This window comes from Hyperoodon ampullatus (assembly GCF_949752795.1).
Source record: "Hyperoodon ampullatus genome assembly, chromosome: 3".
NCBI lineage: Eukaryota > Metazoa > Chordata > Mammalia > Artiodactyla > Ziphiidae > Hyperoodon > Hyperoodon ampullatus.
The window spans coordinates 74,502,358-74,527,991 of record NC_136916.1 but is presented as its reverse complement, the minus strand read 5'-3'; the positions used below and the strand labels follow the sequence as shown (position 1 = coordinate 74,527,991).

The 25,634-nt window shown below is 36.0% G+C and overlaps 1 protein-coding gene across 5 annotated transcripts in view; it reads left to right on the top strand.

Moving 5' to 3' along the window:
* LRRC28 (leucine rich repeat containing 28) overlaps positions 1–25,634 on the top strand; it is a 191,612-nt gene that overhangs the window by 7,850 nt on the left and 158,128 nt on the right. For all 5 annotated transcript variants that reach the window (XM_079698970.1, XM_079698973.1, XM_079698972.1 and 2 more), the window contains exon 4: positions 13,274–13,314. In XM_079698970.1, the coding sequence (XP_079555096.1) occupies positions 13,274–13,314 (41 nt within the window). The remainder of the gene's footprint in view (positions 1–13,273; positions 13,315–25,634) is intronic.

Sequence of the window (25,634 nt, the reverse complement as noted above, 5' to 3'; positions counted from 1 at the left end):
ACATATAAAAATATGTGCCCTTATAGCAACCAACATAAGAAATATATGGAAAGTAGTAGTTTCTCTTTCTATTCCTCCAATTCTGTGCTTTGGAATAACCAGTGTTAATAGTTTGGTTGTGTCCTTCCACTCCTTTGCTTGTGTTTATGTAATTATGTACTCTGTATTTTTTTCTCTTTTTAAACAACAAAAGGGAATCATACTCTACATATTTCTCTGCAGATTTCTCTCTTCACTTCATTCTCATTCCACTAAATTCTAGGCCAAGAAATATATATACATCCTTGTATTTAGGATCAGGTCTCAAAAGTAGGATTGCTGGATCAAAGGGTAGGAACATTTTATATTTTAAAGTACTTTTTAGCAGTATTTCATTATACAGTATTTCCACTTATTTGTATAACTGAGAAGTCTTAAAACTTTAAAATATAATGAGTCAATTTATATAAGAATCCAATTATATAATTAATAGGTGAATAAGAAGTAGTTAGGAAACATTATGATTTTGGTTCCTAACATTTATCTTAGAAAATGATTTAAAGAATTTTTCCATAATTATTTTAAATGCAGTTCAAGAATTATTAAGTCTCTGATCTTTGTGGTAGTTTAAAGTTAATAAGAGAATAGGAGATACAGGTTCTGTATTTGATAGGCATCCACATAGTTGTTGAATGAATAAATAAATGAATATAAAGTAGAAGAGCATAAGATCTATAGTACAGGTATAACAGTTCCAGACCGAGAGTCTTTGAGGGCAGGGACTCTGTCTTAAATTCTGTATCCCCAGTGCCTGGCTACTGTCTAACGTTTGTAGGACACATAATCTAATTCTGTGTAGCAGGATTGTAAAAGATTTTTTAAGGAAGGTGCTATTTGCATTGACCCTGAAGAATGACTTTGTCAGGAGCCTGGGAGGAAAACTATCATTCATTCATTCAGCATGTATTTATTGAGTACTTTCTGTGTATCCAGTACTCTACAAGGCACTGACATAGATACATCATGGAACAAATTCTTACTCTCATGGAATTTTTGTTTCTTGACATCCCAAGCTGAAGAAAAAAATATGATCTGAGATTCAGTGGCAGAAGATTAGGATCAATATTTGTCCAAAGACTTTAGTGACAAAGTGATGGTGACTATGATGGTGATTATGTTAGAAGCTCTGGAGAGTAGAATGCAAGTTTGAGGGGTTAATTGGTGAGAAGGAGATGAAAAATTAGATAACAAGGTAGATGGGTCTTCAGGTTTGGTTTTGATGTGGAAAAGCGGTCATAGCTGGAGGGGTCTTGACAAAAAAGGAGAATTTTTTCTTCTTTCTCCTTTTTTCTTTCCTCTTCACCCCTCTTCTCTTTTCTAAGAGGAAAGAGTTGAGCTTGTATAAATGCTGATGGGAAATCTCCATTAGAGAGGAGTTGAAGATTCAGAAATAAGGAACAATTAAAAGTTCAAGATTCCTAAGAAGGTAGGAAAGGATGGTCTCCAGAGCACAATTGGAGGGAAGGACTTTAGAAATAGTATCCCTTCCGCCTTTAACAAGAGAAAGGAAGGATAGGTGCAAAGGAAGATTCAGATTGTGGGGAAGAGAATTCTTGTCTGGTGACTACCAGGCAAGGCCAGCTGCTTAGGGAGTGAAGATTTGTGGAGAGTGCAGGTTTGAAATTATTGTTGCAAAGAGTCACAGCAGTTTGGTTAGAGAAAGGTAGTAGAATCACTGGTAGTAGAATCATTCAGCAAGCAGTTGATGGCTAGGCGTATGGTGGAACCATCTGCTTGTTTAGGGAGTTTTCTCCTGCAGTTCTCAGATGTCTGAGGTATGAAGAAGTTGGGATGTTGCATTTATGCAGGCTTAGGTTTCTGCCAGGTATAGAGGGACTAAGGAGGTTTAGGATTTTGGCAAGAGTGATTAAAATGATGGGACATGGAGTCTGAGGTGGATTGGAGGCAAAGAAAGAAAGGAGTGAGTGAATAGGGAAAATGGAGAGGGTCCAAAGGATCCATTGATGTTGAAGACTTATTATACTGGGCATGATTGAGTAAGCCATCTGGGAGGATGGGATATTTTAGTTGTGGAGAGAGACATCAGTCATGGAGAAGTTTCAGATGATGACAGGATATGAGTGTGCAGGCTGGAGGGGGCTGAGGTAGAGCCTACCTTGTCCCCTTGCACCCTAATCCCCACACCCGCTCCCTGCAAGTAGCTGGGGTCTTTGTAAGAGTTAAAGAAGGAATGAAACATGGAAGCAGGAATTAGCAGTGGAAGCATTTGAGTTCTGCAGCTCCAGCAAGAGAGTGTTTCCTTGTTTGGTAGCACAACTTAGTACTAGGAAGTAATAGACCAAGATCCTATGTGCTTAACCTCTTTGGATCTCAGTTCCTTCATTTATAAAATAAAAGGCCACAAGCGACTTGGAGGGGAAAAGAAAAAAACTCAACTTGGAAGCAAAATCACTTAATGGATCTGCCAGCTTCTCTTAATGAGTGTAGTAGGCAGCAGGCCTTCCTGGGGATGTGGAAGAGTGACCTCCCCAAATACTGATGGAGCTCTCATCTCACCTGTTGACAATTTTATTTATAAATATGAATGGATAAGAAAGAGGCATCTAAATTTTAGTGAAAGAAGGGAGTTTGGCTTATGGCTAAGAGCAATAAGAGTAGATGGATCCTGATTAAGCAGTTAATCTATGTAACAGGAGAGAACTTAAAAATGATATCCTTCTGAGATTCAAGGGAAGAAGAGGTATGTCCATCACAATCCTGAATTGGGGTGGGGGATGAGGTGGGGGATGAGGATGTTATTTCTTTCCTATTGACCCAGGAGAAAATTTTCCTGACCTCCCCCTGTCAAATATAAACAGGCAAATCATAAAAGAATACAGATAGTCAAAACAAAAAAATGTTTAACTTTCAACAGAAGTGATAAAACATTGATCATCCTTACCTAGTAATTAGAAAAGATTTAATACCTGGTGTTGAAGATTATCAGTGCCCTATGTTGAAGACAATGGGGAGAAGATGCTCTCATACACTATTGGAAGGAATGGAAATTGACTCATTACTTTTGGTGGGTGGTTAGACCATATCTAGCAGAATTTTACATGTGCATATGTTTGAACCAGCATTTTCACTTGCAGGAATGTACCCAACAGAAAAAATAGTCAAGTGGACAAGGATACTCATCACAACACTGTATATGATGAAAAATTGTGAAAACCTAAGTGTTCATCAATATGGGGTGGGTTGAAATCTGGTAGCAGCTACCATCGTTTGAGTCTTTACTAAGTGCCAAGCACTGTTTTAAGTGATTTATATGTATTGATCTAATTAATCTGCAAGACAGTCCTATGAGGTAGGCACTATTATTCCTACTTTATAGACAAATAAACTAAGGCATAAAAAAAGAATACATCAAACAATAGTGATTATAGCTGTGGAAGAGGGGAGGGCACAAGAAGGGGGGTGGGAGCTGGAATAAACAGAGCCTTACATTTAAGTGTTTATTGTAAAAGGGAAAGTTCCTACTACTAAGTTTGGTTTATATTCTTTTCAGTATATGATTTTTATAATTAAAAATCAAAATAAGATTGTTGGAATTTAGTGCCACTAAGATCTTATCCAGCTCACAAATTTTATTAATCAGTGAGTCTAAACGTTTTGATTTACCATGATGGTGATGCCTGCGTTTATGTTCCTTGCAACTGGTGGCTGGGTTGAGGGTGAAAGGGGTTGATGACTGAGAAGTCACACAGCTACACGCTCTGCCCACTTTGAATTTGGTAGGTGTAGGATCTGGATCAAATGAACATCAGAACACCCTGAAGGGAAAAACAATAAGTTAAAGAGATGGTAAAAAAAAAAAAAAAAAGAGCACCATGCAATCAAGTGTGCCAGAAGAAGTAGGGAGAGGGAATGGTTTTGTTTCTGTTTGATTGGTTCATTTTGAATTCCAGCACAAGGGCTTCTTGTTTTTCCCTAATCTGTCGGACCCCTGCAGCTTCCACTGCTGCTAGGGTGTAGGGCCTCCATAATCACTGTGAATACTCTGTTCTTGAGTTAGCTCTGTATAAAAACATCTTAGTTATTTCTTAAATTGAATGTGTGGAAACGACTTATGTCAAATGGTAAAGCATTCTGATGCTCTGTTTATGTTTTAATGCTTATAGTTCTGCAAAACATTCATTACAAATGTACCCCATCTCAGTAATATACCTGTGCCTGAAAACTGTGGGTTTTGTTATAAATCAAAGCTGTTTTTCCTACTGAATTTTCAGATTTAAGTAACTTTTCCTCATTGTTACTGGTTGGTTGACAGTAGCTCCTTGTCAAATACTTAACAAACTATTTGAAATAGCTTGGAAAATGAATGTCTGACCTATAATTTATTCTGTTGAATCATAGAATTTCAAAGCTGTATGGAACTTTATAGATGATTTAGGCAGTTTTTCTTTTTTGAGGTAAGTAAGCTTAGAAGAGGTTAATAAATGGGTCTAAAGTCATTTTTATGGCCAGTTAGAGCAAAAAGCAGGTCTTCTAACTTGTAGTCCAGTCAGTCTTGCTTTTTTAATTCTGCAGGTATTTATTGATAACCTGTTTCTAGCCTAGCACCATGTAGTTAAAATTTAACCACATTTAGCCACTGTGGAGCAATGAGGTGTTCCATGTTAGGTGAGTTTTCCTAGTTACCTCTTTGAAGTTTACCTGTGAGTTTTACTGTGAGTCTAGCTGTTTTGATAGAAATACTTCTACAACATGCATCATTCTATACTTTCTTAAAGAAATATGGGGAACATGATTTAACCCACTCTTCGTGATTTGTAGTTTTTGCCTGGGGAATTAGGAGGGAGGGTTTAGAAGGAGGGGGCAGGGATACAGATCTTTATCTAGCACTAGACCATATCCTTGTCCACTTGAGGGATTCTGTGTACAAGCAGAAGACTCAGAAGCCATTACTTTGTATATGTTTCCACCAGTTTAAATTCATTTTCAAGCATTCACTGTACTAAAAATGAGGTACCTGTGCACTGAGTGAGATACCAATTTTTAAATGTTAGCCCCATCGAATCAGTCTCTGTCTCTCCCTCTCCCTCTCTAGATAGATAGATAAATAGATAAAATGTATGTAAGGTGCTTAAAATATCATACATTGAGCTTGGAACACTGTTCCCTCCTAAAACAAACAATTATGTTTTAAGCATATAGAATTATAAAGGGTAGGTATATTTTTAAATAGTTGATCTGGCCCTATGGAAAAAGTGTTTAGTATTCTTTTTTTGTGTCTATTTTTGTTGCTTTGAAAATTCCATTTATAAAATCATACTTACTGAATGCATATTAAATAGGTTTTTTAAAAAATAAAAAATAGAAAGTAGGTAGGGGCAAATGATGATCTAATCTTCAACCCTTGTTTATGATATCTATATACCTTTCCTTTTTAAACAGATATTTTTAATATTAACACTTCACAGAAAAAATTTTAAAAATATTTATTTATTTGGCTATGTTGGGTCTTAGTTGTGGCACCCGGGATCTTCACTGTGGCATGCGGGATCTTTTCATTGTGGTGTGCAGGCTTCTCTAGTTGCGGTGTGTGGGCTTCTCTCTAGTTGTGGCGTGTAGGCTCCAGAGTGCACGGGCTCAGTAGTTGGGGCACGCTAGCTCTGTAGTTGTGGCGTGTGGGCTCTAGAGCGCGTGGGCTCAGTAGTTGCGGCATGCGGGCTTAGTTGCCTTGTGGCATGTGGGATCTTAGTTCCCCTACCAGGGATCGAACCCACGTCCTCTGCATTGCAAGGCGGATTCTTAACCACTGGACCACCAGGGAAGTCCCAATACTTTACAAAGAATTTAAGTAATTTTTAATGTTTGTTTTCTTTTGAAAAATATTCGGATACAGTCATCCCTTGGTATCTGCGGGGGATTGGTTCCAGTACCCGCTCCGATACCAAAATCAGAGGATGCTCAAGTCCCTTACATAAAATGTCTTGGTATTTGCATATAACCTATGCATATCCTCCTATATACTTTAAAATCACCTCTAGATTGCTTATAATACCTAATACAATATAAATGCTATATCAGTAGTTGTGAATACAATGTAAATGTTATGTAATAGTTGCTGGTGTAGCAAATTCAAGTTTTGCTTTTTGGAACTTTCTGGAATTTTTTTCCCCTGAATATTTTTGATCTGTGGTTAGTTGAATCAGAGGATGTGGAACCTGCACACATAGAGGACCGACTGTACATATTTCAGTTTTGTAAATGTATCAGATGTACAGTCTTTTTAATTTTGAGCGTATTTTCTGTAAGAGTTTTTGCTAAGTAAAAAATATGTCTTGAAGTTTGTTTTACATTTTTGGCAATGAAACACTTGCAGTTTTGCAGATACTTAACATTTATTTATTTATATTTTTTAAGGTGATAATTTTAGCCTCTGTAAATGTCACACAAATATTTCATCATTTCGAAGAAAAGTAATCTAAAAATTTTATCATTCATGCAGTTAAGTAGTTCTTTTATGTTTTATATCTAAAAGAGCTGATTTTAAGTGAAAAATTGGTAGTGAGTGTAATGATATAAATTTTGCACTAACATGATAGCTACTAGTTATGTGTGGTACTAATGTTTAAATTATTGATATAACAAAATAATACTGAAAATTCAATTCCATAGTCACAATAACTACATTTTAAGTGCTTAATGGCCACATGTGGCTAGTGGCCACTATATTGGTCATGTAGCTAGAGAATATTTCCATCATTGTAGAAATTCTGTCGGACCAGTGGTGTGCGTGACTGAAAAAAAAAAAGAATACCTTAAAATTGGTAGTAGCAACTCATTTTTATCCTGAAAGTCAAACTGCCAGTGTGTTAATGCTACAGAATTGCAAAGAAAAACTTTCCCAGAATTCTTTTTAGACACCTCAAAGACAACTTTAGAAACAAAAGAACTTGTCCACATTTTGAAAAATTTTCCTTTCCTCAGTTTCCCCCCCTTTCCTTCCCTTTTAAAATGGCTTTATTTTTATATTTGTAATGCTTGTATTCAATGAATTTCCAATGAAATTTTTGTTTTAATGAACTTGGGACATAAAATATCTGTGATTATTTTGATGGATGCATTCCAAGAAATTTGGGTATTTGCCATGGTTTTTCATTGTTTTTCTTTTAGAACCATGAAAATAAACAAAAAACCCTAAAGATGCTATGCTTTCATATCCAAATAATCAAAATTTGCATTTTCCCATAAAACACTGACATATGTTTGGGATTATCTTTTTGTATTGCTTATGACTAGATTACTTATTATTTGCCCAGTGTAGTCATTACATTTTTGCTGGGAAACAGGATGTCAGTGGTAACTTCTAGTGGTCCTTGACCTAACAGTGATTGCACAGCCCTTGTTAGGAGGGGTTAGTGAGCTGTTAATGCTCTTAAGCACATTTCTTATTGCCCCTTCTCCCTCTCCCTAGCACCTCCCCTCATCCCTCTCCTCCCAAAATGTGCGTCAGGCTTTCTAGGATAATTCAAATGAAAACCATAGTTAATAACATTCCTTTGTGTCACTCGTTTCAGAAGAAAGGAATTTAACCGTCAGAGATTTTGATGATGGTAGATGCAGATATTGAAAATCTGCTGTGTTTTTCTATCTCCTGGAAACACCAAGGAAATAAGACAAGTGTTTAAGACAGGCTCATGCTTTTTTGGTCTGCTTAATGTTTATTTGGAGAGAAATTTTAAAAGAGGAAAATGAGTAGTTAATGGGAAGTGAGCCAAGAGATAAGAGGGTAAATGGTAAGGGACATTGGGGAGCAAATGGTGAGTAGGACTGTGGAGGGCCTTTCTGCTATTGTGGACAAGGAAAGGTGGTGCTGCTCATTTCTCTCTGTTCCCCTTAGCCTGCCAGAGCTTCTGACTTTCCTGCTGAGAGATCCTGCTCTATAGCATATATAAAAGAGGGAGAAATACTGGAGGAGAAATGAAGTAATATTCCTGGTAGTAAAAGAGGTTTACCTTAGTTGTTCTCATATAGCCACATGGTATTTAACCCTTGCTGTATGCTTGCCCAGAAGCAGTGACACCAAATTATTAATCCAACTAGAAAGCTTGTTGAGTATGTTGTGGTGGATTTTGAATGAAGTACTTTTTGCCTTCAGTACCAAAACTTTATTAACTTTATTAAAATTAAAAATAATTTATTGAGGTGAAATTGACATAATGTAAAATTAACCATTTTAAAGTGCAAAATTAAGTGACATTTAGTATATTCACAGTGTTGCACAACCACCACCTCTTTCTAGCTCCAAACATATCCATGACTCCAAAGGAAAACCCCTTATCCATTAAGCAGTTACTCCCCACTCCCCTCCACACCCCAGCCCTGCAACCAGCAGTCTGTGTTCTATCTCTCTGGATTTATCTATTTTGGATATTTCATATAAATGGGATCATTCAATATGTCACCTTTTGTGTAGGGTTTCTTTTCACTTAGTAAAATGTTCTCAAGGTTCATCCAAGTGGTAGCATGTATCATTCCTTCATTCCTTCTTATGACTTAATTAGATTCCACTGTATGAGTGTACTATAATTTGTTTATCTGTTAATCCATTGATGGACATTTGGGCTGTTCCCACCTTATGGTTATTATGAACAGTGCTGCTATGAGCATGGGTGTACATGTACATGTTTAAGTACCTGTTTTTAATTATTTTGGGTATATATATAGGAGTGGAATTATGGAGTCTTATGGCAATTCTATGTTTAACTTTTTGAGGAACAGCCAAACTGTTTTCCACGGTGGCTGAACCACTTTACATCACTGCCAGCAATGTACAAGGGTTCCAATTTCTCCACATCCTTGTCAATAGTTGTTATTTTATATTTTTAACAAATTATGGCTATCCTAGTGGTTTTGAAGTGGTACCTCATCGTGGTTTTGATTTGCATTTCCCTAATGCTAATGAATTTGGGTGTCTTTTCATGTGCTTTTTGACCATTTGCATATCTTCTTTAAAGAATGTCTTTTCAAATCCTTTGCCTGTTTTCAATTGGGTTGTTTGTTTTTTGTGTTCTTTATATATTCTGAATGCTAGACCCCTATTGGATATATGATTTGCAGATATTTTCTCCTATATGTTGCCTTTTCACTTTCTTGAAATGTCCTTTTATGCACAAAAATTTTAAATTTTGATGAATTCCAGTTTATCCATTTTTTCTATTGTTGCTCCTGCTTTTGGTTTCATATCTGTGAATCCATTGCCAAATCCATGATCGTGAAGATTTACCCATGTTTTCTTCTATGAGTTTTATGGTTTTAGCTCTTAGATATAAGTCATTGATCCGTTTTTAGTTAATTTTTAGTTAACTTTTTTATATGGTGTGAGGTAGAAGTCTGACTTTATTCTACTTTTTAGAACTGCTGTAAAAACTATGCACTTAATTCATGACTTCTTTGAAATGTGTTGTTAGAGGCTGGATGGAGCAGGTTTTGCAGAACCCTGAGTCCTAGTGGTTTGTAACAGCACACTGATTTCTCATTCATGCTGCACTACTCTCTCAGATCTCTTGGGGACTTTGGTTCATGGTATCTTTACTCAGGGATGGAAGCTGATAAAGGTCACTGTGGACCTTTCATTCTCAAGCTCTCTAAGGCCTCTACTTTGACATAATTCCGTTGACCGAAGCAAGTCACTTAGCCACGTCGAGCTTGAAGAGAGAAGTGTAATCCTACCAGCTGCCCAGAAGGAGAAGAAAAGCAAGTAAGTAGTGCACAGTCACTACAAGAGAACAGGGTTGAACATGTGTTTGCAACATATTTGAAATATTTGTTCCAAGATACACAATTTTAAAACATTCCCATTTAAGGGGGTTGAAAGTTTTCCGTAAAAGGACATGGTAAAGCGTCATTGATTCAAAATTTGAGGTAAATTTTATACTAACTGTGCTTGCTGAAGTTTACCTTTACATTATTTGTAAAGAAAAAATTGTTCAGTTAAGTGATAGTATGAGATTTAATGAAGAGAATTTTGGCTTACTTTATAAAACAATTTTTAAGTAGTTTAGTAGGAAGTATTCATACTCAAGGAATTTGGGTACATGTTGTTTATTAAAACTTTTGTATGTCAAAATTGTGAAAAAGAAGGAAATATTAGTAATAACAGTTTTGCAAGGGACTTTAAGGTTATTACTTTTTTTTTTTTTTTGCGGTACGCGGGCCTCTCACTGTTGTGGCCTCTCCCATTGTGGAGCACAGGCTCCGAACGCGTAGGCTCAGCGGCCATGGCTCACGGGCCCAGCCGCTCCGCGGCACGTGGGATCTTCCCGGACCGGGGCACGAACCCGTGTCCCCTGCATTGGCAGGCGGACTCTCAACCACTGCACCACCAGGGAAGCCCTAAGGTTATTACTTTTGTCTATCAGGATTTTAAAATTTAAAAACATTTTAAAACTTAATAGGCTAAATCCTATAGATCAAGGTAAACTAGTTTGTGTGGCATCTGTAATCCAGCATTAGAGCTTAGTTACCCACAGAGTAACAAAAGTGTTGATGCTAACATATAGTTGTCCAGTCTCTTACCCACTTTTCATAAACTATGGAAATAGAAAAATTAAAATGTGTAATATTTCTCTTATATTATTCAGTTACATTGCTAAAATGTGCCACTAGAAAGCAGAGAATGTATTATAGAACACCAGTAGGTGTCAGCCACAGCCTTTGCAGCAGGCTGATTATTTACCAGGCTTTTGGGGTTTTTTAAAACCCAGTATTCTAATGAACTACAATTTTCTCAAGGTTGGTGTGCTTATTTTTAAATTAAAGCACAGGGTACTTACTAATAAAGACATAGTGATGCACTAATGGCAGCAGGAACATTATTCAGTGCTTAATTGTGTGTGTAGCTAAATAGCTCAAAGAGGTAACTAGTTTGTCATGGAAAAATTGTGATACTGTCTGATGGAGACAAGTAGGCATCTGGAAAGAATGACCATGGGTCCTTTAGTTAGCCAGATATGATACTGATATTGTAGCAGATCAAACTAGATCAGGGTCTAATACCACTTCTTTTCTGGACAAGCCTTTCCTTTTTAGAGGAACAACTATTAAGCCTCTTACCTCCCCTCCACCACCCACAGAGTGCTTTAGTTTGCCTGGAATGCTTTGTAAGTATGCCCATAAGTGGAAGTGTATATTCCTCTTACTAGGCGAGACACCAGTACTAGAAGAAACATTTTGGTGACTTGGACAGATCCAAGAGCAACATTCAAGGAAAGACCATTCATGAAGGACCTCATTGCAGATATTGATGTCAAAACATGGGGGAAAGGGAATCACAGCATTCAGCATTTGAAAACAAAATGTGGTTTTATCAAAAGTGGGAACTCAATAAATGTTTCATTGACTTCATAAACAGTATTCATATTCAGTGCTATTTGGTTATTGTAAAAGGGCGAGGATATTATATATGTAAGTAGCTTGGGATACTGTTGCTAAGTATTTAAATACATCAATATACCTATATGAAATTAATAGTTTTATTTCCTTGATTAAAATAAACTAGTGGATTTCCATTGTGTTCAAGATTTTTAAAAATAGTTTTTCCTCAATATAAAATATAAGCCCTTAGTGATCTGTTCCTTGGTACTCTCTGCAAAATCATATACCTTCATACCCAATGGCCCAGAAATACCAAACTAATGGCATTTCTCTTATTGAGTGTTTAGAACCTAAATTGTATATCACATGATTGGTTACTCAATTATGTAGCAATTTAAATACTACATTTTAAAATTTAATTTTAATTTTTTTAATTTAAAAGACATACATGCTCATTGTTAAAGATTCAGATGATAAAAAAGTAGATGGAGAATAGCAACACTGGTCCTTTTCCTCATGATAATCACTGTTTATAAGTTTCTGTCAGAAAAATTATTTGTTACAAATCTAAAACTTTATAGTCCCCCAAACTTTTGTTTTTCTGTTGACACAATTGTTTTTATAACAGGTGTTTGAAAATATAAGATTTTGTCATGAGTACTGTTGGGGAGTTACAGCAGAAAAAATTATATTTTTGATTTCCCAAACATACCTCTCTCTCTTTTTGTCTTTTCATATGTTGCTTCATGTGCCTACAAAGCTAACCAGAACTTTCCTCCTCCCCGCTCCATGGCAACCTCTGATAATTTATATTTGTCTTTCAAGCCTCAGGTTAGACATAATTTCTTTTAAAAAGTCATTCCTGATTCTTTGTTACTGATATTTAGCTTAACTCTACAGTATGTTTTAATGTAGAATAAAAAAAAAATTACTCCTGACTCAGTGTGCTCCTTTAGCTTTAACAACTCCTGTCTTTGTGTTTATGTGTATCTGTGTGCATGTGCATGTGTGAGAGATGCAGGCTGACTTTCTGTTACTTACAGGAGGCTTTTCCTTCTACCCAGGGCCTCCAGCAGAGAGAAGTCTGCTTTCAGTCCTCGAGTGGAATTTTTCTAGGATTCTTTTCATGGAATAGCCAGTCCTTCCAGAGCTATGACTCTGTATAAGAGACCTAGACCCATCTCCCATCCTCTCCTCCCAATGACCAGTTTCCTATCCCTGCCACATCACACTCCTACTCCAAACTTAGAACTTGGGCCAGATGTGACACTCCCTTAGACCACCTGAGCTCCAGCTTACTCTTTTTATCCTGAGTTTAGTAAGGTCTTCATGTTGGCCCCCTGGGATTTTAGTTTCTTCCTTCTGAGGAGCAATTTGGGATTTTGGTTTGGCGGGGGATAGGTGTTATTTTCTTAGGGCTGCTATAACAAATTACACAGGCTATGTGGCTTAAAATAACAGAAATTGATTGTCTCACAGTTCTGGAGGGCAGAAGTTCAAAATCAAGGTGTTGGCTGGGTTGGTTTCTTCTCGTGGCTCTGAGGAAGAATCTGTTCCTTTCTCCGAGCTTCTGGAGGTTGCCAGCGGTGTTCCTTGACTTTGCAGCTGCATCACTCCAATCTCTGGCTCCGACGTCACATAGTGTTATTCCCTCTGTCTGTGTCTGTTAAAAACATTTTCATTTCTTCCATGATTGTGGAGTATGAGATCTGGTTTCTGTTCAAATGTATAAATTTAAATTGTAGTATGGTCTATGGAAGTATAAACCCAGACCTGCTGATTCATTATTTTCACATTTTCTGAAAATTTACAGCCCTTCAAAAGGTAGTACTTTGTGTTTAAGCTACTTAGAAATGTTTATACATTTTTCAAAAATAAAATTTAATTCTGAGTTTTTAATTTTCAGCCAGAAAACCTTGCTCAGAAGCTTCCAAACCTTGTGGAACTGTGAGTCTGCTTATTCAAATTTTTTTAAAAGACAAGAATGAACATAATTTTAAGTTATTTGAAATAATGGGAAATAAAATTTTAATATATTAATTTATTATTTTTTGGTATTATGATCATGGTGCTCATGTAGGTAGACCTGTGGTTCTGCTAAACCCAATAGTATTTTAAAGTATTTTACTATTTAAATTTGTGTTTTAAATATCTTACTTCAGGGTAGTGAAAGTGATGAAAGATACATTTTTTCTGGGTGCAGCATCTTTGTCACAGAATCCTTCTGGATAGTCCATGTAATTGGGAATATTTATTATTATTATTGTTACTACTACTACATGTGATACTGATATAAACAGTCTGATGGTATAAAATATTTAAAATATAGAGTAAAAGCCCCCTTCCTTACATCCTACATTTGTTTTAGTTCTGTTGATGATTTACGTCCATAATACTAAATAATGTTTACACCTTTGTTTTTTAGTACATCATCTTCAAGTATCTATTCACTAAGGAATATAAGAAATTTCAATATCTTGTATTTCCCTTTCTTTCTACCTGTCTAATTCTGTTGAAGGAGGAATTTGCATCACCTTTCCTTGTTCCTTTTATTATTTGGCATGATTTTCAGGAGGTAAAGTAGGGAAAGCTAACTTTACCTTCATCTATAAGCCGGGAGTCTCTGTCGTTTTCTTTTTTTATCCATCCTTTTATTTTAAAAAATTTCAAACCAACAAAAAAGTTGAAAGCATTGTACAATGAGCATCCATACAATTGATCCTTGAACAACATGAGGGTTAGAGGTACCACTCCTTCACAGTTGAAAATCCAAGTGTAACTTTATAGTCGGCCCTCCATATCCACGGTTCCACATCTGTGGACTCACCCAACCTCAGATGGTGTAGAACTGTAGTAGGTACTTGTTGAAAAAAAAAAAATCAGTATAAATGGACTTGTGTAGTTCAGACCCGTGTTGTTCAAGGATCAACTGTTCAGTCTTCACCTAAATTTAACCAGTTACCATTTTGCCACATTTCCTTTCTCTCTTTGCCTTTCCTACCTTCTCTTTACTCTCGGTCTCTCCCTTCGCCTTCCTTCTCTCTCTCTCTCTCACACATTATACTTTACCCCTAAATACATTAGTATGTATCTCCTAAGAATAAAGACATTTTTGCACATAATTGTATTGTTTTTAGGCCTAAGAAAAGTAATATTAATTCAGTAATATCATCTAATATATAGTTTGTATTTAAATTATCCCAATTTTCCCCCCAAAATATCTTTTTGAAGTAGATGTCTGGATTTGTCTGATTGTTTCCTCTGGATTAGGTTCAGTTTAAACATCTTTGGTGATGTTCTACCCCATTTGCTTTATCAAGTTTTTGCTCTCATTCTCTTTATACATATTATATGTGTATTTTTTTTTCTGAAGCTTTTGAGAAAAAGTTACATACATCATGGTTCTTTACCCTTAAATACTTCAGTGTGTATTTCCAAGAACAAGGATGACTTAACATTTTTTAGGCCTACTTTTCTGTCCTTAATAGGTGCTTTATATTTTTCTTCATATAGATTTTGAACATTTCTAATAGTTTGTTCCTAAATATTTAATTTTTTTGCTGTGTAAATGATTTTTCTTATCTGTTATATCTTCTAACTGGCTATTTTTTGTATATAGGAGCACTATGGGTTTTTGCATGTTAACTTTATATCTTGCTCCTTCCTGAAATCTTTTATTGTTTGAGTTAGTTTTATCATTGATTCTCCAGAGTTTTCCAGGTATATTCTCATGTCTGAAAATACAGACAGTGTTATTTCTTCTTTTCAAAATCTTTAATTATCTTCTCTACTCTGATTGCATTGGCTACTCCCTCTCCAGAGCAGTGTGAAATTGTACTTGAGGTAGTGGGCATCCTTGTCATCTTTCTGACCTTAGTGGGAATACCTCCAGGTTTTCCCCACTAAGAAAGATGCTGGCTTTACAGTTAACACAATTCTTTTGTGTTCAGTAAATATCCATCTATGTTAGTAATCTATTGCTGCTTAACAGATTACCCAAAATGTACTTGCTTAAAATGTAGGGGTGCTTAAAAGAATAAACACTTATTCTCTGATATTTCTGAAGGTCCAGAGTCTGGGCTTGGCTTAGCTGGGTGCCTTTGCTTCAGTGTCTCTTTCAAGTCTCTAATCAAGATGGTTGCCCAGGGCTGCTGACTTACCTGAAAGCTCAACTGAAGAAAGATCCTCTTCTGTGTTCACTCATGTGGTTGTTTGGCAGGATTCAACCAATTTCTTGCAGTTCGTTGGACTGAGGGCCTCAGTTCCTAGCTGGCTGTTGGCCAGAGAACTCCTTTAGTTCCTTGACACTTAGCCTCTGTTATGTTGCTCACAACATGGCAGCTGATTTCCATCAGAGTGAGCAAGCAGAAGAGCAAGAGAGGGTATACAAGACAGGAGCCATAGTCTCTTTCTGACCTAATCGTGGAAGTGGCATCCTGTCACTGTTACTATATCTGTCCTTTAGAAGGGAGCCACTAGATCTAATGAACACTCAAGGGGAGGCTATTACCCAAGGTCCTGAATGCCAGGTAGCAGAGATCATTGGGGACCATCCTAGGGGTTACTTACCACACTATTAATTCCTATTTTCTCAAGATTTTTTTGTTAGTAATGGGTGTGAAATTTTTTCAAAGGTTTTTTCAGACTTTAAAGCTAAAGGAAAAATTCTTGGGGGCTTCAGGCAAAAAGGTGAAACAATCATGAAGATGAAGAAGATTGCACCATAAGACTCCACACTGAATTATCTATACAATGGCTGTTGAATTCTAACTTGATGGTTTTTATTTCTTTGAGCCCTTTAAAAGTATTTGACTGTCTCCTGAGGTTGCTGTCTTTTCCTGAGGTTGCTATCCATTGTTGTTGTTGACATTTTTCTGGGTTTTCATATACTGAGTAATTTTAGATTATATTCTGACAAATGAGGACGTATGTTTTGGAGACTGGAATCTGTTATATTTCATCAAAGAGTGTTGATGTTTTTATTGGGCTGGCCGGAAAGTTTGTTTGGGTTTTTCCATAACATCTTATGGAAAAACCTGAACGAACTTTCCGGCCAGCCCAATATTTCAGTGATTAATTTACCTGGTTTGACTCAAGCAGTAAACAGCCTCTTGGAAGGCAGCTGAAATCTCAGTCTGGTTCTTTTATCTTTAGTTGTAGTTCTTCCACATGTAAATGGTTTTGCAGTCAGCCACTGATTTAGGCAAAATTTATACATAGGATTTGGGGTTTCCCTCCCTGGCTTTTTTATTTTTATTTTTTCTGGTATTCTCCCTTTATTTGTCAGGGGCCATGGTTGCCCTGAACTCTATCCTCCTTTAGGCTAGCAAGACTACAGTTTTCTATTGGAATTTTAGCCATTTTTTGTGTTAACTGTATCCTTCCTTAGACTAAATGCTTTTTTTTTTTTAAATGAAACTCAGACTCACCCAGTGCCATTCTTTCTTGTAAGTTTTGACTCTCCTTCAGAATTGGCTTTTTTATTTACTCTTGCAGTGCCTTAGGTTCATTTTGTCTGTGTGTGTTGTTCAGTGTTTTAGTTGCCAGAGGATTGGTCCAGTAGGAGTTTATTCTGCTGTACTGGAATTAGAACTTGCATTCTTTTATTTTAATCTGTTTCTGCCTTTATAACTCAAGTGGGTTTCTTGAGGTCAACATTAGTTGGTTCTTTGATTTTGACCAGTCTAACAATCTGGCTCATTTAACTGGAGTGTTTAGACTGTTTATGTTTAATATGATTACTGATATGATTGAATTTAAGTTCACCAACTTAACAATTTGTCTTCTGTTTGTCCCAGTTGTTCTTTGTTATTTTTTCCCTCTTTACTTTTCTTCTTTTAAATTATTTTTGTGTTATTTAGGATTAAATTTTACTACCATTATTGATTTATTAACTCTACTTCATTTCAATGTTGAAAGGTTTGTATTATGTTTCTTTAACCTATTATAATCTACCTTCACATAATATACTACTTCACATTTAATATAAGAACCTTAGATCAATACTTTCAGTTCATCGCTTCTATCCTTTGTGCTACTGTCCTGTGTTTTACATGTGTGTGAGTGTTGTGAGAGAGATAGATCTATGTATGTATAAACCATGTATGTATCAATCAGGGTCCAGTTAGGAGATAGAAACCATACCCCTAATTTAAGCAGAGAGAATTAATATAAAGAATTGTTAACTAGTAAAATGTTATTAACTACTAAAAGAGGTAAAAGAGGACTCCATGGTATTCATAATTAATTAGTAAGTACAAAAAAGTAGATCTGGACCAAGAGAAAGTAGACAATGAAGGAACTAAAGACTTAGGAGAGCCCCTAACCTAGGCTGAGATTAGACTTCTTCAGAGAAGATGTGGCTGCCACAAAACATACAGTGCTCTGGTGGTGAAGAACCTTGCCATCTGGTTAGGCCAGAGCAGATCTGTAATATGAGCTCACTGTTGCAGGACGGTGTTGGTAATGTAGAGCTGATCTATTAGAAGCAGTCTGACTGGTGGGGAGGAGGCAATTGCCTGAGAGCGTGGCAGAGCTAACGTAGAAGTAGCCACAGTGTGGGAAGACAGTTGCTTGAGGCCAACTGAAGTTCTTTATAGAAGTGCATTGTTGGATGGGGAGAGTGTGGCCTGAGGATAATAGCCTGAGATGCCACAAAAGTGACTTCATGGTCACTTTGAGAATGTGGTTTAAGGTTGTCCAAGAGGGCTACTGGGCCTTGGCTGTGTGCTGAATAAAAAATTAAAAGGGGACTGGACCCAGAGGGGAAATGCCTTCCTGCTGCTCTCATCTTGCAGAGTCACTCCAGTACCCTCTTTTGATAACATTAGGCCTAACATTAGATCAGTTGGCAAAGGAGAGATTTTGACAGGGTCCAGCTCCAATATGGCATAGCAGGTAGATTTGGAGCTGAGAGACAAAATTGATAACTGACAAAATACACTATTATAATTTTGAATTTAAATTGTTAATTAAAGAAATTTAAAAATGAGAAAAAATGTCTTTTATATTAATTCCTATATTCTCTCAGATTTGGTTTGCCTGAAAAGTCTTTATTTCTCCTTTTTTAAAAATTAAACTTTTTACTTTGAGATAATGGTAGTCACACGTAATCATAAGAAATAATACGTAAACATCCTTGTGTACTCTTTTAGGTTCTGCCGGTGTTCATGTCTTGTATAACTACAGTATAAGATTACCACCAGGAAATTGACATTGCTACAATCCATTGATATTATTCAGTTTTCATCATTTTCTACCCTTTTATAATCACATTCCCCCTGTCCCCCAAACCCTGGCAACTACTACTCTGTTCTCCATCTCTATGATTTTGTCATTTTAATTTATGTTATATAAATCGTATAGTATATAACCTTTCAGGACTGGCTTTTTTCTTCATTCAGCATAATTTCCTTGAGATCTATTTAAGTTGTTGCATGTACCAATAGTTCCTTTATGTTGTTGGGTTATATTTCACAGTATGGATGTAATGGAGTTTTTTCATCCACTCACTTATTGAAGGACATATTGGTTGTTTCCAGTTTTTAGCTATTATGAAATTTTAGCTGCTATGAACATTCACATACATGTTTTTTTGTGTGTGAATAAGTTTTCATTTCTCTGAGATAAATGCTTAAGAATGTAATTGCTGAGTCACATGGAAATTGCATGTTTCATTTTTTAAATTGAAATATAATTTACATACCATAAAATTATAATCATACACTTTTAAAGTGTATGGTCCAGTGGTTTTGGTATATAAACAAGGTTGAGCAACCATTATCACTGTCTAATCCAGAACATTTTCATCACCCCAAAAGAAACCCATCAATAGTCATTCCCCTCCCCCAATTCCCTGTAACTCCCTAATAGGTGTGAATTGGTATCTTGTAGTTTTCATTTGTATTTTTCTAATGACTAATGATGTCTTTTCCTGTGCTTATTGGCCAATTGTGTATTTTCTTTGGGGAAATCTATTCAAATCTGCTGTCCATTTAAAAATTATTACCTAAGAGTGTTTTATGTATTTGGAATACTAGACCCTTATCATATATATCAGCAGTCCCCAGCCTTTTTGGCACCAAGGACTGGTTTTGGGGAAGACAATTTTTCCACGGACGGGGTGGGGGCATGTGGTTCAGGTGGTAATGCAAGCAATGGGGAGCAATGGGGAGCGGCAGATGAAGCTTCTCTTGCTTGCCTGTCACTTACCTCCTGCTGTGTGGCCTGGTTCCTAATAGGGCACGGACTAGTACCGGTCTGTGGCCTGGGGGTTGGGGACCCCTGATATATATGATTTGCAAATATTTTCTCCATTTTGTGGTTTATCTTTCACTTTCTTGATAAATTTTTATTTGGTTGCTTGTGTTTTGTTATCATGTCTGAGAAACTTTCTAATCCAACGTCATGAAGATTTACCCCTCTTTTCTTATTTGAGTTGTATAATTTTAGCTCTTACATTTAGGTCTTTGATCCATTTTGAGTTAATTTTTGCATATGATGTGATGTAGAAGTCTATGTTCTGTTTTTGCATGGGATATCCAGTTATCTCACCACCATTTATTGAGAAGGCTACTCTTTCCCCATTGAATTGTCTTGGCATGTTTGTTAAAAATCAGTTGACCATAGACACATGGGCATGTTTCTGGATTTTCACTTCTGTTCCATTGATCTGTATGTTTTATCTTTTTGCCAGTACCATGCAGACTTGATTACTCTAGCTTTGTAGTAAGTTTTGAAATTGAGAAGTATGGATCCTCCAACATTATCCTTATTTTTCAAAATTGTTTTAGCTATTCTAAATCCCTTGCATTTCCATGTGAATTTTAAGATCCACTTGTCAATTCATGCAAAAAAAAAAAAAAGCCAAATGTGATAGTTGATAACGACTACACTGAATCTTTAGATCAGTTTGTGGATTATTGCCATCTTAACAGTATTATGTCTTCTAATCCTTGAATGTGGGATATCTTTCTATTTATTTAGGTCTTCAGTTTCCTTCAACAGTTTTAAAATTTGAACATTGAACCCTTTTCAGTGTAAAAATACTGAATTTCTTCTGTTAGATTTATTCTTTTTGATGCTGTTGTACATAGAACTATATTCTTTTTTTTTTTTTTTTTTTTTTTTTTTTTTTTTTTTTTGCGGTGCGCAGGCCTCTCACTGTTGTGGCCTCTCCTGTTGCGGAGCACAGGCTCCAGACGCACAGGCTCAGCGGCCATGGCTCATGGGCCCAGCCGCTCTGCGGCATGTGGGATCTTCCCGGACCAGGGCACGAACCCATGTCCCCTGCATGGGCAGGCGGACTCTCAACCACTGCACCACCAGGGAAGCCCAAGAACTATATTCTTAGTTTCACTTTAGAATTGTTCAGTGCCTAGTATATAAAAATACAGTTGATTTTTGTATATTGATATTATATCCTCCAACCTTGCCAAACTCATTCATTAACTCTTTTTTGTTGTTGAATTCCTTGGGATTTTCTATATATAAGATCAAGTCATCTACCAATAAAGAGTTGTATTTCTTCTTTTCTGATCTGTATGCCTTTTATTTCTTTTTCTTGCTTAGTTGCCCTGGCTAGAACATAGAATGTTGAATAGAAGTGATGAGACGAGACATCTTTGTGTTGTTCTTGTGCTCAGTTACCTTAGTGGTCAGCTAATGATCAAGCAGAGATTTCCTTACCTACCTGAATCTGCTAAGTCTCCCAGTCCTTGCTGAGGGTCTCTGTATATGTATTGTGGCATGCTTTGCCCTCTCAGCTGGGCACTTGACACCTTTGCCGTAGACTTCACTTCTTATGTAGAGCTTCAAGTCCAGCAAAGGTGAGAGCTTAGGGTCTTCTCAGGTCTTTCCTGAGCATATGTGAAGCTCTGGGCATGCATGTGACCTTCTAGATTTCTAGAAATATGTCAGAGTTTTTCAAAGTTCCTCTGGAAGTCTCCTTCCCCAACTTTTTCATTTAAGGTTTTTGGTTGTCTGTTGTTTGCTCCAGCTGTTATCTAGTGCCTCAGGCACCAGTGAAGTTAAACAATTGCCTGTAATTTATCTCAACTGGGGAAAGGGTTTTTGTGCTGGGCAAGCTTCTAGTCAGATCAAATTAAAAACAGCCTTGCAAGTGGGGTCTTTCAGAGATCCATGAGACAGTCAAATGACAGTTCTCTGGAATTGAACTCCAACTTGGTTCTGCCCCTTTAGGTACTAGCCAGGCTACTGCAATTGAAGTGAAAAGCAAAGTGATTTTCCAGGCTTCTGCAGAGGTGGAGAGTAGGGTATAGGATTGGGGCAAGTAAAAATACACCAAAGTTCACAGCTTAGTCTTCTTACTGAGATTTTTGCCATTTTTCTTACATAAACCCTCCCTGCATTACTGCAAGTCTTTGGTTAATTTCCAGAGTTCTGTACATGTAGCTTCTGATAACTTTTGCCAATATTATTGTTGATTTTACAAAAAAGAATTTTTGGAGGTCCTTACTCTGCCACTTTTGATCTGAATTTGTAGTTTCATTAAAAACTGCCAAACAATTTCCCAGGTTGGCTGTACCATTTTACACTCTCCCCCGGCAATGTGTGATTGTTCCAGTTTCTCCACATCTCACCGGCATTATTTTGTTGTCATTATTTTTAATTTTTGTCATTCAGATAGATGTGTGGTTTTATCTAATTATGGTTTTAATTTGTATTTCTCTAATGACTAATAACGTTAATTTAACATCTTTTCAAGTACTTGTGATCTTTTTCTTTTCTGTGAAATGTCTGTTCATGTCTATTGCTCATTTTCTATTTGGATATTTTTCTTTAGTTGTAAGAGTTTTAAGAGTTCTTTACATATTCTAGAAAACAGTCCTTGGTTGTATAGGTTGTTTACAAATATTTTCTCCCTCTGTATAACTTCTATTTTCATGTTTTTTGTAGAGCAGAAGTTTTACATTTCGATGAGGTCCACTTTATCAATTTTTGCTTTTATGTATCATGTTTTTAGTGTCAAATTTAAGAACTTTGTCTAGTCCTAGGCCCTGAAGATTTTCTCCTGCTTTTTTTCTCTAAAAGTTGTATAGTTTTTTGCTTTACATTCATCTTCATAGTTCTGAAATGTGTATATTTTGCCTTCTGGAATTAGAGTTCTTGGTTGCCATTTACTTTTTTTCTTTCAACATTTTCACGGTGTTCATTGTCTTCTGGCTTGCATACTTTCTGAAGAGACATCTGCTGACATTCCTATATTTCTTCCTCAGTATGTAATGTGTCTTTTTTCCTTGGGCTACTTTGAAGAATTTCTGATTCCTCTATTGGTTTTCAGGGATTTGATTTTGATGTACCTTGTTGTGGTTTTCTTTTTCTTTATCCTTGACATTCATTGAGCTTCTTGGGTTTGTGTCTTTATAGTTTGCATCAAATTTGGATTTTTTAAACATATTTCTTTAGATATTTATTTCTATACCCTTATCTCTGGTCCCTGCTTCTGGGACTCTTACATGTTTGTTAGTTTAATATGGTCCCATAATCACTGACACACTGTTCAGTTCTATTCTTTTCAGTCTTTTTTTTTTTTTTAATGTACTTCAGTTAGGACAAATTATATTTCTCTGTCTTCAGGGTTGGTAGTATTTTCTTCTTCAGTATCTAATAAGCTGTTAATCCAACCTAGTGACATTTTCACTTAGTTTGTTGTATATTTGATCTCTAGAAGCTCTATTTGGTTCTTCTTTATATGTTAACATTTCTCTCACAATGTTTATATTTTTCTTTGAATACCCGAATATAGTTGTTATAGTTGTTTTGTTTTAAAGTTCTTATTTGCTAATTCCGTCATTTGTGTCATACTGGTTCCATTTGTATTAACTGTTTTTTATCCTGGTTATTGGTCACATTTTCCTAATTCTTAGCACTTTTTGATTAGATGCTGGGCCTTATGAATACTTTATTGTGTCTACACTTTGTTGTCTTCCTTTTTGTGGTTGGTTCTGGCTTGCGGTTATTTGCAATTTAATTTGATCCTTTCATGGCCTGTCTTTATGCTTGTTAGGACAGGTCTAGAGTAACTTCTACTAAAGGGATAGTTTAGCCCTATTACCCACACAGGACCTTTCTAGAATCTCGTTTAAATGCACCAAGTGATCAACAAGGATTTGGTACACTTGCTTCTCAGAGCTTGAATGCTTTCTAGCCCTGTATGAGCTCTGTGGACTGTTCAGCTGATAGGTTTTCAGTTACTTGTTGACTGGAGTGCATTTTAGAATTCAGCTAAGAGTCAAAGGATCCCTTGAAGTTTTTTTTTCAGTAGTGCCCTCTCCTCCAGAACTGTACCCACAACTTACAGCTGCCTCAGGTTCCCTGAACTCTGATATATTTCTTCATAACTCAGTGAGACTTCCATTCTTTGTTTGGGATCCCATTTTTGTACCACAGTGCACAATTTGCCTCCAGGCATAAATCTGTGGACATTGTGTGGCTCACCTCACTTGTTTCTTCTCTCTCAGGGAACATAGTACTAGTTGCCTCTTGTCAGTATTTGAAAATAATTGTTTCATATATTCCATCTGGTTTTCTTGTTGCTTATAGCAATTAGGTAAATCTGGTCCTTATTATTTCGTCATGGCTGGAAGTATAAGTCTTGTTCCTTTAATAAAAAAAATTTTTTTTTATTTTGGAGCAGTTTTTATTTACAGAAAAGTTGTAAAGATAAAAAGTACAGAGTTCCAGTATGCCCAGGTTTCTCCTGTTGTTAACATCTTACAATTTCATTGAACATTTGTCAAGACTAAGAAGCTGACATTGCCATATTACTATTAAGTAAATATTTATATTTAATTTTATTAAAAAACTGCCAAACCATTTTCCAAAGTGGCTGTATAGTCATGCATTCCCAGCAGCAGTGAATGAGAGTTCCTGCATTATTTGAGTAGAAGAATAACATGATGAAAACCAGTTATGTCAAAACACCAACATTTTAACTACTTTGAAATTACAAAAATTAAGTAGAGAGAAGTGACTTAAAATTGCTAATAAGCCTTTGATTACAAATGACTTGTGATAACAATAATAATTATAACAGTGGCATTCATGGAACTCTGTTCTAAGGGCTTTACATTTATTAATTCATTTAATCCTCACAGCATCCCTATGTTGTTGGTGCTGTTATCCTCTACTTCTGTAGATTAAGAAAGTAAAAAGGTCAGTAATTTTCCCCAGTCACATAGATATTAAGGTACAGGCAGTCTGGCTCCAGAACCTACTCTGATCCACTTTACCAGTGATGATTCTTCATCAGCTGCACATCAGAACAACTTGAGTTGAGATGGCCTTGGACATCTATATTTTGAAGACCACTGGTGATTCTAATGTGTAGTCAGGATTGAGAACATTCTAAACTACCATTTACTGCTTTTCATTATAATGTAGATAAATTTAATATGTTAAAATATACTTTTTGATTTTAATGATAATGGTACTTTAGTTCATATTTTGACTTGGACATTTTAAGGTCCTTTTTTGTAGGTAGAATTGGAGTTGAGGCAAAAATTTTGTGGATTACTGAAAAATCAGTTATCTATTTTGGTGTCTAGGCACTCTGCCTTTTGTGTAATACATGCAAATGTGTGTGTACACTTATATATATATAGTCTTTCAGCATAAAGAATTTTTAGAGTAATCTGTTAAAGTAGTTAGATATTTCTTCCTAAAAATCATGTTTAAAGAATATTGATTTTAAGATATGGAAACATTCTAAAAAAAGTAAAATATGGAATCATTCTGTATACACAAAGCAAGGAATAAAATGAATCATAGAATGGTGTAATTGTTTAAATTGTGTTAGGCCCAGCAAGTTAATACCTACACAAAACTGATTTAATCCAGCATATAAAAATCTTCTTAAATTTATTAATTTTGTATCTTTCTTATTCTGTGTCATTGAAATTTTAACATTTGATATTCGGCTGAAATATATAGAAACAAAATTTTAAATTCTATTTAAAATATATTATATGAAGAGTGATTATGAGGTATAATAAATAAGACAACAGGTTTGAAAATAGTTTATCAAAATCTAGTTCTCTGGTCTCAAAATCAATGATCTAAATTTATTTTTTAAATTATTATTATGTGATTTTCATTGGTCACTGTTGTTTTGCTCTGAATAGTTGGCTGCCGACCATTGCATGAAGTCTCCACCAGAGAGTGCTAAAGATACTTCAGTGGGGAATGTTATTTACTTAGACTTGCCTGGACTTGTCAGCGGGTAGACTTTTTTTTTCTAAGAAAAG